The sequence below is a fragment of the Cheilinus undulatus genome, linkage group 16, assembly GCF_018320785.1.
Source record: "Cheilinus undulatus linkage group 16, ASM1832078v1, whole genome shotgun sequence".
Lineage (NCBI taxonomy): Eukaryota > Metazoa > Chordata > Actinopteri > Labriformes > Labridae > Cheilinus > Cheilinus undulatus.
The window spans coordinates 16266382-16286047 of NC_054880.1; the positions used below are offsets into that span (position 1 = coordinate 16266382).

Sequence of the window (19666 nt, forward strand, 5' to 3'; positions counted from 1 at the left end):
AAGCCTGAGCGCCCACACAGAGCAAACTTCACTTTTGATTATGGACCCACTACTGGCTTCACTTTGAACCGGCTCGGACTGTGAAGCTCAGGCTCTGCACAGAAAAAACAGTGGCTTCAACTATTGCCCTAGGTTGAACCATGCAGTGTCCCGCCTGCTGAGTTTTTGCCATAAGTGCATTGATATGGGAAGAATGGAAACCATGTCGGCCCTGATAATTGTGTACAAATAACTTTGTCCCCTCCTTAAGCCCCAAAGTTAATCGACTTTGCTTTGTTTTTCCATCATCTGACTTCTTGGAGGCTTAGAAGCTATAACTAAGCGTCAGTCCCATTACTGACTTTTACCCTTACCCTTTGTTATTAGGCGTCCTCTGAGTTACAAACAGAGTTAAAGGGGTAATGATAAAATCTTCCCTTACAAATTGGGCAACCCTTTAAATAGCTTCAAGCACTTGTGAGTTGTTTCAGAACCTTTGGTTTCAATACCTGTGCAACAAAAGAAGTCATACCCAATATGCAGTCATTTCTTGTTTTTTTAACCACCAAATGATGCACTTAACAGATTCATTCATAAACAACCAGAGTCTTGATCATCATTACTTAAAATCTGCACAGTCAAACATAACTCAAAAGCAAATTAGCTAAATGTGACAAGCTTTTAGTTACCTGCTACATCAACTGCAACAGGTGTTTTGGTCCGCTCCTCCTTCAGTTTAAAATCCCGTATAAAGACTCATATTGTTGCCACCATGTCCATCTAGCTTCATGTTTACTGTCGTTACCATGGCTGTGTTTGCTGTGCTTCCTCCTTATGTCATCTTTTTTTTCCTGCTTTGCTATTGCTCTGTCTTACTTTGTTATTCACTGATTGCCTTCTCCTTGACCATTCCCCAATTGGAGAGGGAACGCTAGATCATACTTTCAACCAGTTTTGTGGTCTGTCATCAGAAATCAGACACCATTTTTGTGGAAAGTACTTCCTGTTCAAAGACCATTTATCAGGTCAGTCAAAAGGGCGCTTATGCATTGAAACAACATCAAATCATGATATAAGATTGACGTCATAATATTCTGGGAAATTTCCCAGAACTAATCTGTTTGGAGTATGCCTCTGGAAAATCTCAGTTTTAAGGGCCATGTAGCTCTTGCACTCCATTTCAACAAGAATCAGGACACTCTACTTCTACACATGTACATGAAAAACATTGGGACAGGGCTGAGAAGTAGGGGCAAGGGCTGAGCTGGGACTGAGCTTTAGTCTTAATCGATGATGAGTGAGCACATTCAAGAACAACACACAATTTAAAGCAGTAATATTGTTCATAATGACCAGAGCCTGTTTTTATAGGAGCAGAATCATACAACGTGACAAAAGCACATCTTTACATTGCATGTTCCTGCACATCTGCACAGTACACTGTGTTCTCATCAGCTGCTAATATTTTAATTCGCCTGCTTGGTAATGGCTCCATGTTTAAAAGCATGTACAGTCATTAAGAGAGTTATATAAGACCCATCCAATTCTTCATTAATCACCCTCTCTGTAATAGGAAGGCATTAGGCCGTGCAGGCATGGCTCTCTTCTCCATCATCTTCCACGTGTGCTCCATTCATTTTCTGCCCTCTTGTTTCACTGGATCCCATTGAGAGAAAAACGGCGAGAGGGAGCAGGGAGGCAGACATCCTCCTCTCTCTCTTTTCCCTCGCCATGCTCACACGGCGCATGTCAGGGACGAGAGAATAATGTAACGCTGCTATTTATAGTAACTGTTGCCGTAAAAAAAAAAAAAGAGCACTTCTATGACTCCTACCCCCTTTTTCCCACCCACTCTACATCCCCTTTACAGGAGAGAACCACTCCTTCCTGTGTGTTCTGCTCCTTCACTTTCCTAACCCCTCTTATCATCCTGTCATCCATCTCTCCTTTTATCCCTTCAGCCTGCTTGTACTATTGTTTAGATGCTTTTAGCAGAGGATGTTTTATTTATTTCTCTCCTGTAGTTGTTGCACAGCAGACGCGTACTGAGTCAGGGCCGAGAGGAGGAGAGAAGGGAGGAATAAAGAGGCAGTGAGAGGGAGCGACGCTTCGTGCCATGCATCTCAAGTCAGCTTTGTTTTAAACATGGCTCACTCATGGATCTTCTGTTTGTGTTTCATACAGGCCACCTACAGATATCAGCTTCTAATCAGGGATCAAACCGGGCAGCTGTGTAGTTTTTATGATGATAATGTGTCCGGCATTATTACGCTGTTACCCATCTGTCCTTAATTAAACCTCTTAGTCTGATGTAATTCTGCTAGCCTAATTTTGACTCTCCAAAACAAACTTTCCTTTAAATAATTTATGCTGCCTGCACCTCTCAGAGGAAAGTACTTCAGTTAGAACATTTTGTACAGAGGTGGGAGAAGTATTCACATCTTTTATTTAGGTAAAAGTGCCAGTTACACACTCAATTACAAGCAAAATCCAGCAGCCAAGTGCAAGTGCAGGGATCTCATCAAGAAAATGTACAAGATGAATTAAAAAAAATATATATATATTTGCTGGTAAAAAGGTTCCTATTGACCAAGATAATCTTTCTTATTCTTCTCATTGTTGTTTGTATTGATGTGTCAGTGCTTACGAGGCATTTTACTATTGTAGGCAGCCAGGATGAAACTTTATCATACCATATAACTGTCTTTGAGTTCATTGGTTTCCTAGTCTAGGATCCCCTTTAATGGGTCATAAGATGAAACTAGGAGGCAGAGGATGGCTGAAGTAGAATCCCATGAATTGGGCGAACGAACTGATTCATTTTTTGCGAATCATTGGTGTTTTTTCTTGTTTGAGCCTCACACTGAATCTAAATGATACATTTAGGAGCACCTTCACATCTGAAACATGACCCAGTCCGATGTAACTTTTGATTTGCTGACCTTCCTTTCAGAAAGACTGAACTGATGAATAAAGTAGGTATGCTGGCAATAAGCTGGCACATAATTTGTTCTCTTCTATTTAACATATCTGAGATTCAGTGGAGGAACACGTACTCATCCAGGGTGTTATGAATTGACGTAATTGAAGACATTAATGCCACACAGAAAAGGAAGTCTTACCTGGAAGTCACATCATGCTAACCACCATTCCCAGAGGTAAAAAAGATTCACCCCCTCGGTTTTACCCTTTTAGAAATCAGTCAAGGTAAATATAATTTGGCTGTTTTGAGTGAAGAAAATTACAACAAACCTCTTCAATGTCAAAACAGACTTCAGATGCTCTGTCTAAACTGTAACACAGCCGCCTGCCACAATCAGCCACTATAGCTCCACTTACTGGCTTCTGCCATTCAACATTCAACAGCTTCACGTTGTTTCCAAGTGCCATTATAGTCACGTCTTAAATAAATGGTCCTGTCTGAGCCACATTTTTAACACAATATCTCAAGAACATTTTCAGGGATTTTGTCCAAACTTTGTTCAGAAGTCCACTTTGACTCCAGGATGGATTGATAAGATTTCAAATGTCATAGGTCAATGGTCAAGGTCAGTGGGCCTCAACTTCACCCGTGGCTTGAGGATGATATACAGTACGTGCAATATATTTGATGGACTTGCTGCAAACTTTGCATTGATATCCACTCTGACTGTGGGATATTTTAACTGGAGTTTGGAGGTCAGGGTCAGGACAGATGGAGGTACTGCATTCAAGTAGGAATTTTCTTCAAACTTTACACAAATTTCCATTCTGACAATGAGATAAATTGATTGGATTTTGGAGGTCAAGGGTGGAGGTAACTGAGCCTTAGGTTTATTCTAACGCAATGTCTCAAAAATTCTATGGGAGATTTTTTTTTTATGATCTGTACAAAAGTCCACTCTGACTTAAAGATAAATGTCACTGAAATGTATTTATTATGACGTGTGCTGCTGACCTCTTGGCCAGGTCACCATTGTAAAAGAGATCTCAATCTCAATGGGTTTTTCATCTGGTTAAGTAAAGGTTAAATGAAAAATGAATTATTGGCCGATATTTGCATCCGATATTTTGCCTGCAAATATAAGTATATATTGACTGTAAATTTTGGCCCTATATAATAATATATTAGTGGATTTTTAGTAGGGCTTGAATGTTAATCGAAAATGAGATTAAATTGCAATATGGCCTGCTGCAGTATTCAAAGAAAAAAACATTTTGCAGCAGAGATGTTTTGCACGACATATCATGCAATCGTTCAGGTGTGATTTTTTTTAGAATAGTGTGCAAAAAATCCTATCCTCTTCATTTTTGTACTTTTTTCTTATTAAACAAAACAAAATGAGTCTAAATCATCATAATTAGATTTTTTTAAAAGAGCTGTTCAATCCTTGTTTAGGAATAAGAAGCTTAAGGAATAATCGCATATCAAATCGCAACTGCAATATTGGGGAATTAGATTATTATCCAGAATCTTTCAGCCCTGATTTTTAGGCTAGACAATAGACTTATGTCAGTTGAGGTCTTTTTCTTTGTTTATCCTGATTTAAGGAATAAATTTCTGGGTTTTTTTGTTCATCCTCAAACCTTTAAGTGCGTTCAATGGACTGAATTTTAGGAAAAATAATTTAAAATATTGGTATTGGCTAAAATAAATCAATAAATAAAAGCATATTGGATATTGACAAAAATCCAACATCATGCATACCTAGAGTTAAAATTTTTTTATTTTACAAGTTTTTAAATGTTTTGGATCTGTGAATTGTCTTTGATGGATAGACTACGTCATGATGTCTTTATAAACTTGAAGGGGTCGTGAGGCCAACAGCAGGACAGAATACCCCCTTATAAGGCCTACACACTGGTGGTGGTGATGTAAAGAGTGGGATAAGACGAGGAGTAGACTACTGAGGAGCTTGACCCAGACGTTATGAGATGACTCTGAGAATGACGACGCAGGACCAGGACACTGATGAGATGTAATGGAGGTAGCTGGGGTGGAGAATGTTCCCAGCAGTAGCACTGAAACAGCAGACTGACTGTGGAGGAGAGGAGAATAGATTTAAAATATGACAACATGATGATTGGATCGAGAGAGGTCGCAGCTTAGAACTTAAGTATGTAGACGCACATACCAGCTGATTACCTGAGCAGTAAAACAGAGCAAGGAAAGGAAGACATGAATGAGTGATTAATGAATGAAAGGATGAATGGAAATGAAACAGTGTTCCTGCTTTAACTTACGCTTAGCTTCATTAGATATTTAAGATTGTTGGACAAAGGTTAAAGTCACTGGGCACCAATTCAGTACCCATCCCTATCCGCCCCTTTGTCGTAAATGCAATATCTCGAGAACATTTCTAAGGATTATTTTCAAAATGTCTTTAGCTTAGGGATGATTAAAATACATTTTTAATTTAATGGTACAATCCACATCTAAACCTCGAATTGGTGTTATCTGTGATTCTAATTGTGCAGACAAGTTTTCTCCTAAACATTTCAACGCTTCTTAGCAAACTGTCACGTTAAAGCCTCAGGGGAGGACTTTTACTTTCGACAGATGCTGTTTGATGTACATTTGTTCACACTGAGTTCCCTCTTTGTGTTCTGATGATGAACAGCATGTCATTACATGAGGACAGGACCACCTACGTTACTCCTATTTCTGTTACACACATCCACAGCACAGATGTTGTTGTTCTCTGGATTGTGTCAGACTTGGTGTAACTGCTTAGTGGCAGTGGCCTGACATACATCTCCAAATGACTGTTTTCAGAGCTTGTTTCATCTGCCAGAAAAAAAGCTGAAATTCTAGTTTGGCAGATTATCTTTGTACTCCCGGCCAACAGCACTTTGTCCATCGGGGATATCTGTGACATTTTAGCACATTTATTCAGCATTTATGGGATTAATTGTGGTGTAGTAGCATGTGGTTCCAATTAGAGACTTTCTGAAAACACTCTATATAGCCAGACTTGTGTAGATAGATACATGGCACAGACTGAATACTGTGCATTTTCTAATAGGTGTAGAACTATCCTTTAGGCTATAGATGCTACAGTATGTGAATCCTATTATTCTATGAGCTTTGTAGGCTACAATTAAGGATTCTTTTTATCTACAAAATCTAAGACAATTAAAAAAAACATGAGATATCACATTGACTGAGGCAGTCAGACTCTTTGCAAAAACACTTGAAATGTAGCTCAGGTTTCTCCAGAAGGCCTCACAGCTGACAATGCATATCAGAGCAAAATCCAAGCCATGAGGTCAAAGGAACTGCCTGCAGAGCTCAGAGACAGGATTGTTGCGAGGCACCAATCTGGGAAAATCTAGAAAAAAGAGGTCCCCATAATCATCAAATGGAAGAAGTTTGGCACAACCAGGACTCTTTCAAGAGCTGGTCCCCTGGCCAAACTGAACAATCCAGGGGGGAGGGGCCTTAGTACGAGAGGTGACCAAGAGCCTGATGGCCACTTTGATTGAGCTCCAGAGATCCTGTGTGGAGATGGAACAAAGTTCCAAAAGGACAACCATCGCTGCAGCCCTCCGCTGATCTGGGCTTTATGGCAGAGTGGCCAGACAGAAACTTCTCCTCCATATAACACACAAAAGCTGGCTTTGAGTGTCGAAGAGTGTTGAGTTTAATGAAACCAAGCTTGAACTGTTTGGCCCATTCTAAACGTTATGTCTGGAGGAAACCAGGCATTGCTCATTACTTGCCCAATACCATCCCAGCAGTAAATCGTGGTGGTGGCAGCATCATGCTGTGGGGGGGGGGGGTTCAGCAGAAGGGAGTTAGAGACCAGTCAGAGTTGAGGGAAAACTGAATGGAGCAAAAAGATATCTTCAATGAAAACCTGTTCTACAGTGCTCAGGATCTCAGACTTCACTTTTTAACATGAAAAGGACCCTAAGCACACTGCAGGTACAACACAGGAGTGGCTCAGGGACATTGCTTGATGTCCTTATTGATGACACTATTGACACTTTTCTATTGTTTGGCAAGAAAAACAACATGATGACAGTAGAGTAGGTATAAGCTGAATAGAGCTTGAGTTAAAAATTATGACTGTTTAATGAACTCAGAATCAGCCCTGAAAATCATTATCAGCCAACCCCTAATATTTACGAAATCATAGTTTGAATAATACCTAAAAGAAATGTGCTACATTTAAATGCAAAGAAAATCTGCCAGTAGCTACATGAAACAGCACAAAATGTTAATTTTAGCATGGAGGAGGCACCAGGGGCTGTTTCAAGAGGAACCATGCCAACCCGAGCCCCCGCTCTGGGCCCTAGGCTGTATCACAAACAACTCTACCTCTAACCTGTCCAACCTCCCTTTAAGTGTTTTTAGAAGCTATTAGCATCTGTCAGTGTGTCTTAAGCCGAGCATGTTCTCCTGCAGATCTGTTTTGTTGTCAGCTTCATTCTCGCGCTCTGTAGACCATGAAGCAAAGCAGGATTTTAGCCTCTTGAAAAAAAATGTGTCTCTGACCTTTTTAAGCTACAGCTGCAGCAGAAGCTAAAGCAGTCTCAGGTGCAATGATGAAAGAGTCTTAGTCTCCAATTCACCACACATGATCTGTGTGTTTTTAGAACGAGTGGGCAGATTGCATGTTGACAAATGGCCTATTTTACTGACACCTCACAAACTCACTGCTGCCTGTCTATTCAGTGCCGCATCACTGCTTGATGAGACCAAAATAGAGCCTGAGCCTGACACTTCCTTCGGAAGACAAACTAAAAATATTCACTTGGCAGAGGAGTTAGAAAGGTAGTATCATGCACTTTTTTATAAGCAGGAATTTAAGCCTTTGGCTGATATGAGACTTTTGTCCTTCATCTGCTGGAAGATGCACAACGCTTCATCTGAAACATAATAATCTGCACTTGAATTGGAATTGATTCAGTGGATTTGAGGCCCGACTTGTTATTCAAGTCATCTCTCTGAGGTTTGAACTTGAGTACAAACACTTTAAGACGACTTTACTATTGCAATAAAAGCTATTTATTTCCCTCATTCTTTGAAATACATGACATTCACTGACCAGATGCTTTGTTTCTGGCATAAAATAAAACCTACTGTTGTTTTTCTGAAGTTTCAGTCACTACTTATGATGGCACTGGCTCAAGAACTCCATTATACAAGATAAACATTTACAACATCTATGCAAACACACAAGTTTAATTTGTATTTGTTTATTCTGTGTGTCATTTTCATGCATGCTAAATGGAGAGGTGAACAATGTCCTGGCTCCAAATGTCACTCTAATCTGAGTTTGATTAATGCATGTTAAGAGAAAAGTGACGAATATTCAGACAATTGACAGATGACTTGAAACAAACCTTACCACCAGCTGTGTTGTCTCATGGAAACTAAAGTTGAACACTGTGCATGTTGGTTCAGGCTGGTGGTACTGCTGTCATCGCAGATACACCAGAATGACTCTCGAGGCAGACGCTAAGTTTGCACAAAGTGGATCTGAAGTGTATTTCACACTTTACCATCACCTCGTCCCAGTGCCACATATCACAGACGTGCTGCTGACTGGTAACTTTGCCCCTGTGGGTGTGAGCTGCAGAGTGTGAAACAGGAAGCTCAACACAGTGAGCTTTAGTTGGAGCAGAAGTTACAATCACAGGCTCAATCATGGAGACCAGTGCTTCTCTATTGGTCTAGCCTCAGGACCCACTACCACCTGATAAATGAGCAATCTACACCCAACCAGATTTGTTTAATGAAACATAGTGCTGTTTGGACCTTGGACAGTACCAAACAGTACAGGACAAACAAAGAGACTGAAGAAAATAAAAAAAAGTTTCCTATAAAAGTGTCATAGAAGATTTCCAAGAGTTTCTTTATTTTATTTTTTTATTTAACCTTTATTTAACCAGATAAAGACCCACTGAGATCCAGATCTCCTTTACAAGGGTGCCCTGGACAAGAGGTCAGCAGCACACATCAGAAGAAAAAATACATTTTAAAGAGACAGATATCCGGAGCATATTCCAGACTAAATTACAAAAAGTTTCCAGCAAAGTTCCCTAAAATTCCCAACTGTTTTTTCAGTGAAAATTCTTGGAAAACACAGCTGAAAGGTTCTGCAAAAAAATCCTAATATATACTTTTTGAAAAATTCAAAATTTTTCCTGGTTCCCTGTTAAATCTCTTTAGATTTACAGGAAAAGTACCAGAGAATATTAACAAAAGATATAAGGAAATTCCAACGGAAAATTTACCAAAAATTAAGAAAATTTTTAAGCCTCGTCTCCACCACAGAAAGATACTGTATACTTTTTCTATCTTAGGGTTCTTTGTTCACTGGATTGCTTCTTTTATTGACTTTTATTTATTTGATTTTCACCTTGTTATTATTGTGAACTTTAATATATATTTTTTTCTGCTTGTTTTAAACCTCATGTATTGACATTTTTGGTCATGCTACTCCATGTATAATGGATATAAAATATTAATTTTGAAAGAATTATTATTATGATTTTTTCATTTCCAGAGTTTAATATTCAGATTTCCAGTATGAAATTGAAAGCAGCTAGTCAAAATCTCAGTTTTTGACTTGTATCTTTTGGGATTATTTGTTGTGATAAATTGCTGATGTAATTTTGGTCTATCTGGAGAAAGCAGTGCCTCTCAGACTGTGTGTTACAGACATAAGTTGTTGAATTGCAGTTCTGCTTCAAAGGCTTCTCAGCCATGTAATGTAATCTGCTGCCATCTAGTGGAAATTTCCTGCACAGCATTCGCTTCATCAACACACCAAATAATTTTCCATTCAACCAAGTAAGAAACATTTAAATCATACTGGAGTGATTTAAGGGGAATGTGTTCCTTGTATCTCGTCATTTCCATCAATTTAAATGTGGGACGCCTTTCAGTTCAACATCACCACCAAATATAACAGTAATAATGAAAATACAGTGTCGTTATCACTCTTTAGATATGTGATCAACAAAATAGAAGCGACTGAAGCTCCATCAGTGTCCTGGCTATGGTAGAAATGTTGTATAGGATTCAGTACTGTAGATAGTGTATAAAGATATGGTTGATCAGTGGCTTCTTAGTTTGGGGGGTAAATTAACTTTGAAAAGCAACACTGTCAAATGACTCATCACATAGTGCTTCTACAATGCATTAAAAGTATAATATAAGTGATAAACTTCAGTATCCATCTTTCAGAAATGCCCTAAAGCGCACCCTTCTCTGTTGTTCTTCCAGTTATTAATTTATCCTTTCTGTCAACACAGCTGTTCACTGTAACCTGAGCCAAAATGGCATCGACCACCAGATGTGCCCAGAGGACCTAACGTCACAGCTGGAGGAGGAGGAGGAGTCTGTGGATGCGGGGGCTGTGCTTCTGGACGATGACAGCCCCACCTATCGGGACATCAGCCCTCCCATGTACCAGCGCCGCTCACCGCCACATCGCTCAGTCTCCGAGTCCGAGCTGACACGGGTAAGGGCACAAAAGAAAAGCGGCAAATGCAGAAAAAGTCATCAGTCTAATACAGCTAGAAGTTAAACAAACTTTGGGGGGACTTCACACAGAAAACACACAAAAAAAAAAATACATGTAAAAAACAGTTAAATATCCAGTGGATTCTGTTCTACTCCAAATTTCTTCCTAGGCTGGCGATGCATTAAACATTTTTCAAATCTAAAATGGTTTTGGAAACCTTAGACCACAGAAAAAATGACAATTTCAAATGTTTCAAACTTAACCATGTCTTTATAATACTTGATGTGTGCACCGAGGCATTGTCTTGTTAGGACAGGAAAGGGCCTTTCCCAAATTGCTTGCTGCAGACCTCAGATGTAGGGCATTTTGGACTCGTCCGTTGTAGACTTCTATAATGGGGCAACCTCAACCATTCTGCAGGAAGTTACGTGCTAACCCTTGTTGGGTTTTTCTTTAGTTTGTGGTGTGTTATTTTTAATTTTAGCCCCCATTCTGGTTCTGGCTTTGGTAATGTACATAACTTCCCACCCATGGCCGAAGTTGCCCCGTTGTAGAGGTCTGAAACAGATTAGCCCAAAACGCCCCACCATAGAGGTCTGCAGCCAGATCCTCTTGCAGAGTTGAAAGCAACTGTGATTTTACAGTCTTCCGCTTTATGGTTTAGTTGCTGTTGTTCCTAAATGCTTCCACTTTCCAATATCACTCACAGTTGACTATGGAATATCCTGCAAGGATGAAATTTCACAATCTTTTTGCATCCGTCCAGGCGGCATCCATCACAGTACCACGCTCCAAGTCCCCGAGCTCTTCAGAAAGACATTTCGAATCATCATTGTTGGAAATGGCTACTGCTTGGCCCATTTTGGCTTTTAGTGTTTTTTTGGCCTTAATCATATTGCTAAATTCATCATTATTAGCATTCAGCTTAAGCATTTGTCTCAAAGCACTGCTGTCCACTCCTTAATAGAGGAACTAGCATTGCTGTAGACATTTACTCCTTTACTTTATCAGTCATACTTAAAATGGACAGTCATACTCGTTGTGCTTTAAATGCCTATAAAAACCTTTCACCCTGTGCTAAACTGATAGCTGCTGTGGTCATGTTACAATCTGAAAACAGAAACTTCCAGTAGTGTACTCAAATATGCGCGCCTGTCGAGCAGAAAACAAATCAACCACCCACTTAAGTAAAATAATCCTCCGTGCTCAGCATATTATCTTTTCAGAACAAAGAAAGTTTAGAGAGAATAAACAAGAAGAGACAAGCTGTTGTTTCCGGCTGTTTCTGCTCCTCTTCAGTGTTTCTGATAATAGATCAAAGCAGCCATCATCAGCAATGCAGAAAAGACTTCCTCTCCAGAAATAGACCATGCTTAGGACAGTGGGAGGAGTGATAGTCCCTCAAACACACCAGAAAAAAACACTCTCATATTCTCTTTTTGTCTGTGTGAAATCTTTGGTAATCAGCTGTCAATCAAAGCCAGTACTCTTAGTCCATCAGAGTCCTCTGTGTAAGCCCAGCACAAGCTTTTGAGACCCTGGACTGGCAGACCAGGTTCAATTAGAGCTAACACACGTACTATACTTACACACATGAAGAAAGCAGATATGTGCTGTTCTTCCTGTATTGCCTCTTTACTGTAAATTTATAAGTGTGTGGTTTTAAATACCCTCCAGTATCAGTAACATAGCTTCTATCTGTGCTGTGTGGTTTTGCAGGCATCATCATGTAATTCAACCCCTCATCATCACTCTGTTTGAAGCAGCAGTTACATCTGAATTACTTCAGAGACCTGGAGGACGTTTTGTGCCCGATGAAATAATCAAACTGGTTGCAATAATTTAACTGAAGAAGCTTCCACTCTCAGTGTTTTGTCTCTGGGTTGCAATTTAGAACAAATTTTTCTCTTTTGGGGAAAATTCAAAGGATCAAATGCATGAAGAAGTACATTTTAGAAAGTGGTAATCTCTTTGATTATGCCACACAGCCTCACGACAGAAAGTATTTATTATTACATATAGGGTTTGAGCTTTGGTGTAAACTAGATAGGAGGACTGTGGTATAAAGATATTAGCCTCAGTATTAATAATTACATATACCAATAATTTACAGGTTTTAAACTGTTTTCTTATCTTAACAGGTTAACTGGTGAAAACGTGACCAGCATATTAATACACATATTCCTTCAAATGATATTGATTTTCATACCCCTGCAAGGCTAGCCCCATAAATTTGTGTAGGGCTGCACCAACATGATACTGATAATTATCTGGTACTGACTCACAATGCTGACATGGAGGCCTTGGCCTATTGACAAGAGCAATCTATCAGGGTACTCTACCAAACAACACCAGCACCTCCCCTTTCTGGGTGAAAACAGTCCATCAACATGTATGGCAGTAGATTGGAAAGATGGGGTCTATTGGGTAGCCTGACACACCAGATAGACTGTTTGATATATCCATTGTGTGGGATATAGTTCCCATTCATCTGGGAAGCCTCCCTGCTTGCATTAATGCTGAAGCACAATGCTGCTGGCAAAGCTTCAACTCCTTCACCCCAGCCCTCTCCTTTATAGCTTACGGGCGTTGCACCCTAATGTTCAGATTTATACTACATATTGACTCTTTGATATATCCATTGTATGGGGTGTACTTCCCAGTCATCCAGGAAACCTCCCATACAAAGTTTTTGGGAAGGGGAGGACTTTCCAAAAACTTATCTGAGGGTGACTGGATGGTTGTTCTGTCTGTCACATTTATTATGGGCCAATCAGAGCGACAAGAGAGAATGAGGTAGTAGACATGCACATCTTCAGTAAGTAATGTGAGTGTGGCAGGTTGGGAAATAAAGGCTTAATTATAAAAACTGTAGCTTAATGGTTTCTAGGAGCACAAACCCAGTGCCCAGTGAGTTCAACATTAAAATGATAACTTTTCTGAACAACATGTGGCCTCATAATTCTAAATAAACAAAGTTTTAAGTGTAAAAGAGTGACTGCTCAGACTCTTTCCATCAAACTGGACAAGCGACCACATTTTGTGACCAGAGATTTCATGAATTGCCATATCATGCCTTTTGCGTGTTTCAACCATGTTAAATAAGTTGAATTGAGTTGTAAAACATATAAACAACATGAATAAGTAAGTGAAGAATCTGATAACAGGCAGGCAGACTACAGCTTGTGCTGTCAAAGAGCAATCGCTGGCGTAAGGCCTTCAGGAAAATAACACCAGTCACACATTTTTCTACTTTACATCTCTTTAAATTCAGCCAAATGCCTCTGAACTCTTCTTTATCTTTAACACTCTTCATCATTTGAGGATGACAAAAATATCTAAAACTACATTTTTTTTAATAGCTTGACTTACAAATGAAGTTTAGTGTTAGTTCATGCAGGACACAGGAGTCATATGCCCAGCCATGATCAGCTGATGGCCAGCTGATCACCCTGCTCCCACAGTCAATAACAGTTTCTTTCAACGATTGCATTAATGCTAATGCACCACGCTACTGCTGGCAAAGCTTCAAGTCCTCCACCCAGCATCCTCCTTTATAACTTAATCCACCACCATTCACTCTTGGGGCTTTTTACCACAAAAATGGGAAGCATGGTCACTCTGGAGAGCAGCAAATGACTGCTCTTATCCAGAGGAGTGGGACAAAGTATCAGTAAAGCTGACCCATGTGATAGATTGATCAAATTACTGGCACACAAACGGAGCTTTTCAGGTAAAACTAGAACTACAGCCTGGTGGTTATGTGCCTCCATGCGGTATCTAATTGCCAGAAAGTTACAGATGAGTCGAGGGCCAAGAGGAGGGCTGTGGAGTTTTATTTGTGACTTGTCAAAATGTAATAAGTATGAGTGGGCCTTAAGACTCAATGACTTTGTCTTTTCACCTTTGACCTCCAAAATCTAACCAGTTCATCTTTGAGTCAGCAGGAACATTTGCTGAAAGTTTGGAGAAAATCTTTGAAAGCATTCATGAAATATATCATTGTTTGCACTACAAAATGACTTAGTTTTAGTCATTATTCTGTGAAGTTAGACTTTTCAGTTTGAAAGTACTACAGATTATGTCTCTAATAACATCAGCAGTATTTTTGTGCATAGTGAATTAACTTGAGCTTCTTAAGCACTTTGTTGGATGTCCGACTACTTATCCCATTATCCCTAAATTCATATTTATAAGGGTTCATACACGACTGATGCAGCAGTGAGAGCATTTTAGGGTTAAGTGCCCAGTGACACATTGACATCATTAGAAATGTAGCTTTTTGCCTACCTGCCACTGTGGCTTATGGATTGAAAAATATATCATCCAATCATGTTGTTAATCAGCCAACATATTTAAACTGACAGAATAACATAGTGATATATGATTAGGACCAAGGCATATAGTATTCAAGTAATAGGCTATCTTATCAATGTTGAAACGACAGAACAAAATAATGTTCAGTCAGGAAGACTCTTGTCATACATTTAACCATTTGATTGCAAAATGGATTTACAGTTTTACTTGGCAGAGAAGGCTCTGCTCAAAAGATGCCCCTGGGTTAGTCGATGCATGCTTTGACTTTCCAGGGAGTGCATGGCTAGAAACCCCATATGGATAGAATTACAAAAATGCATATTAAATACAATAAGAATATTTCAAACGCAAATAATCCATAGTAGCATGAATCTGAGTATGAGGGTGCAAAAAGCTTAATGCTATAAAGGAGGAGGCTGGGGTGGAGGAGGTTAAGCTTTGCCAGCAGCAGCATCAGCAGCAGTGTGGTGCATCAGCATTAATGCAAGCAGGGATTAATGAGAAGGGCGTCATATTTAAATATACAGTTGTGTTAGGAGATAAAGGTGTGATTGGCTGTGGGAGCTAGGAGGGGATGATTAGGATCAGCTAGCTTTTAGCTAATTACCGCTGGGTGTATGAATACCATGTCCTGCATGAACTAATGCTAGCCATCATTTCTTAGACTTGCTCATAATAAGAAAAAGCTTTATTAAAATTATTTTAGTTAATTGGATTTCAGTTGTTTAAAGCCTCCATTACAGCAATTTCCTCAAAGGCTCTAACAAATTTTAAAATTATACAAGCTTGTACAAGTAGAATTGTGGCTATGCTCTTAAAAATCAAAACAGAAGAAGTATAAGACTGTGATTCACTTTACATTGTTTCCTGTCACTTATCACTCTGTTCAACCAGCATTTGGCTGGGCGCTATTTCCAACCCTGATCCACATGTGACTGCAGGAGCTGGGGATTGAACCCCCTGCCCTTAAGGGCCCCTGGCTCTATCACTTTCTCACAGCCATCTGCAAAAGGCTAGGCACTGTTAAAAAAAAATAAGGCATAAAAATATCAATTCAGACTCGGTGGATGACCGTAACACCCATGAAAATGATCTAATTTAAGCTGGAATCAATACTATGCCCAAGGTGAATAAGTTAATACACCCTGCAGTGCATTACGGGCCCTTTGAATCCCAAGGTCAGGGTCTGTTTAAGGGTCTAATGTAAGTTGTTTGATGTGCCTCAGTGAAGTTCACAGAGGCTTCTTAATATGAAGGCTTATTAATTTAACCAACATGGCGTGTTATTCTGTGTCAGGAGATCCACACGCTCTGTGGAGACACACACAAAGCTATATCTCGGTTTCATCCCTATTCTTGAATGTAACGGATTAATTAATACAGAGAATTTTCATCTCCTACCAGCTCAGGCCGACGGAGCAGACAGGGAAAGAGGAGAGAGCAGGGATAGCGAAAGAAGACAGAGAGAGAAGGGAGGGGTAAAGAGCGAGGGAGGACGAGAGAACTAGTATGGGGAAAAGCAGAGTAGGACTGGGTAAGGGAGAAATAAGAGAGGGGGCAGAGAGAGTGTGGCAAGGAGAGAGAGACAGTACGAGAGATGGAGCAGGCCACAGAGAGAGGAGAGATTGAGGCAAAGCTGTTAATTAGCTGTGCTGTGCAGATGGAGCTGACCACTCTGGGCTCTGTGTCTCAAACAGCCATTCACTCCATCAACATAACATTAATGGCAGAGGTCCTCCTCCTCTCAGCACTTTTTTCTGTCCAGTCACACTCTTTGCAAAAAGTAGGTGCAGTATTCAGCTGTGACACTAGAGGTCAGCATGTAACAGTAAATTTCACTGGTGTAAAGTCAACAAGTTCAGTATAAAGGGAAAATACTGCTTGTGAATGCAAGTCTAATCATATCTTAGGTGGACCAAAGGTAAAAATTCATGAATGAGATGGGGTTTCCTGGCAAAACTTCCCATTAGTATGAAAAAATCAGAGCAATATATTCAAGTATGCTATTAAGAGATGTTTTGATAGGAAATATTTTAACTCCATTTATTATTGTATCCAAAACATGCTAAATGGTTAATCATACACTAAAATGTAAGTTTACACTGATGTGAGGCCATTTTGAGCATTTTCCTCTCCCTGTGAAGGATTCTCTCCCAGATACTGATGTAAACCATAACCATATAAAATTACGTCTTGATAGAAGAAGCTAGCTGTCAGAAATATTGCATTAAAAAAGGTTATGTTGTTATCTGCACTTGCTGATCACTTTATTAGGTATACCTATTCAACTGCTCATTAATGCAAATATCCAGTCAGTTGATCACATGGCAACATCCAGTGCATTCAGGCTTGTAGACATGGTCAAGACAGTCTGCTGAAGTTCAAACTGAGCATCAGAATGGAGAAGAAAGGTGATTTAAGTGACTTTAACACATCTTTTTTAGGGTTTAAAAAGAATGGTCTGAAAAGGGGGAAATATCCAGTGAGCAGCAGTTCTCTGGGTCAGGATGCCTTGTTGATGGCAGAGGTCAGTGGAGATTTACCAGACTGGTTCAAGTTGATAGAGAGGCAACAGTATTGCTACAACCAAGGTGTGCAGAAGAGCATCTCTGAATGAAAAACATGTCAAACCTTGGAGCAAATGGGCAGAAGTAGCAGAAGACCACGTACCACTCCTGTCAGCTAGGAACATGAAACTGTGGCTGCAGTTCACACATTCTCAACCAAATCTAGCACTATAAGATTGGAAGAATGTTGCCAGGTGGTTTAATGAGTCTTGATTTCTGCTGCAATCCTCAGTTGTTAGTGTCAAAAACTGGTGAACTGAGAGGGAAAGTCTGCAAGACCACCAACAACCACTGCACATTCAAAGTCACTGAGATCACTTTTTATCCCAGGTCTGATGAATTAATTTTGACGCCTGGAGCTAGGCAGGGAGCGCTAAGGGAATAGGTTAGTTTGCATAAACAAGGCCTGGCTCTAAACTGTCAATAGAGTAATGTCGGTGAGGACATTACTGTTGTACTTAGCTTACTCTGCTGCAAATGATACCTTCTAAAACATCAATATTCCCTCCAGAAATTACAAGAAGTATTCACTGCTCAAGGTGCAATATAGTTTACGAAAAGAACTGTTTTCCCATGACCTGTCAGTATATAACTGCTTAAAAAATTCAACAAAACAAGTGTTTTATCTATGTAGAGATTCTACATTGGAATGTAGAATATCTGGATTGTCAACATGAGAAATTCTCTGATTTCCCTTTGTTGTACATTTTGTATTTCAAGAAATATTGACCAACTATCCATCCCGTTTTTGCTTGTACTGTTTAGGGCTGTGAGGGGTTGAAACCAATCCCAGGGGTCATTGTGCAACAGGCCAATTTAATTATTTTAGTCAAACAGTCTAGAAATGGATGTATATATTTGCTGGTGTGGCTGTTCTGGGATCCTACTGTCCTTCCATGAGCCTACGTGAAAGCATCAAGCATGCTCCTGCCTTTCCTGTGCCTGCAAGGAAAGCCTGAGGCAGGAACAGAAGCAGCTAAAAAAAAAAAACAAAAAAAAAAACAGCAGAGCAGGCATCAATGACAAAAGAATGGTATTAGGTTAAAAGCAGAACAAAGGAGGAGCTGGGGTGGAGGAGGGTTGCAAAAAGGGGGTTGCAGAGGTAACAGCAAAGTGCAGCCAGGCTAGAGGAGTTCAAATATGGCAGCATGTGAGCAACTAGCAAACCGTGTGCCCAGAGCAAATCAGCTGGCCATCAGGTGGCGAGGGCTTGCGTAAGAACAGCTAACGCCTGAACAAACTCTATAAACTCGATTTCAGGCCCACAATCCTTGTCAAATTCTTTGTCTTAACTGTAATACAGCTGTCTGCCACTCTATTTAATGGCTACTGCAATAACACTATAATTCTGTTAAATACTAGCTTAAACAGTTTCCTGACGAAGACAACAGCTGTTAACAGAGTTATCAGCGCAAGAGATTTGCTTCATTTGCACAAACTAACGAAGCAAATTCGCATCTACTAGCATCTTTACATTGACTGTACATGTAATTACCTCCCAAATTATTTTACTTACACATTAGTCACTGTTGATGAGCTAAAAGAGAAAGAATTTCTTTATTTTACCAAAGTTTTACATGTTCATTGGTACAAGGCGTTTTGTAGAGACAGTCAAAATTCATTGATTCTTATAGTCCTCAGTACTGTTCTGGATAAGTATTACACGTTTACTTTTGATAATTCGTGATTACCCCATGATGTCTGTGTATCTGAAGACTGTAAGAAACAGCAAATCTCTACTGTCTATACTAATATATACTACTATATAAACTATACTTTGGTTAAAAAAAAAAAAAAAAAAAGAGAGATTCTTCTCCTATACCTCATAAACCGTGTCTCAGATCCATTGTTTGTTTTGCTTTAACTTTATTTGCAACATTTTGACTTTTCCTCAAGATTTCAACTGAAATATCTAACTACATTAGCATCATTTTTTCCCTCACCTCTGGCCCTAATCCTGTACCAACATGAGAATTTGATAGATGGTTAAATTAAAAGGACTGAAATGTCTTTTAAGATTATGGTTAAACTAGATTTTATTATCATCACCTTTAATCGTTGAATCCCAGGCAGGGCTGCTTGATTACTCGTGTCCTATAAAGGATATCACACCTCTTTGAGAGTGCTCTTAATATATCTCCTATTTATACAGTATAATAACGGAGCTCGTAGCGTTTCCTGATATACTTTGCTCTTATATTGTCAGCTTTTTCAAAACATGGTTGAACAATGACTGTGATTGTTACGAAGGGAACTATGTTTCATCAGACAAACAATACTGCTGCTAATGAAGGCTGCGTGCTCGACAGCTGTAATGGCTCTGAACAAAAGCTTGCGGCTCGT

At 39.6% G+C, this 19666-nt stretch overlaps 1 protein-coding gene across 3 annotated transcripts in view; it reads left to right on the forward strand.

Annotated features, from left to right (window-relative positions):
- The window catches only part of samd12 (sterile alpha motif domain containing 12), a 173059-nt gene that overhangs the window by 26118 nt on the left and 127275 nt on the right, over positions 1-19666 (forward strand). For all 3 annotated transcript variants that reach the window (XM_041809437.1, XM_041809435.1, XM_041809436.1), the window contains exon 2: positions 10228-10436. In XM_041809437.1, the coding sequence (XP_041665371.1) occupies positions 10228-10436 (209 nt within the window). The remainder of the gene's footprint in view (positions 1-10227; positions 10437-19666) is intronic.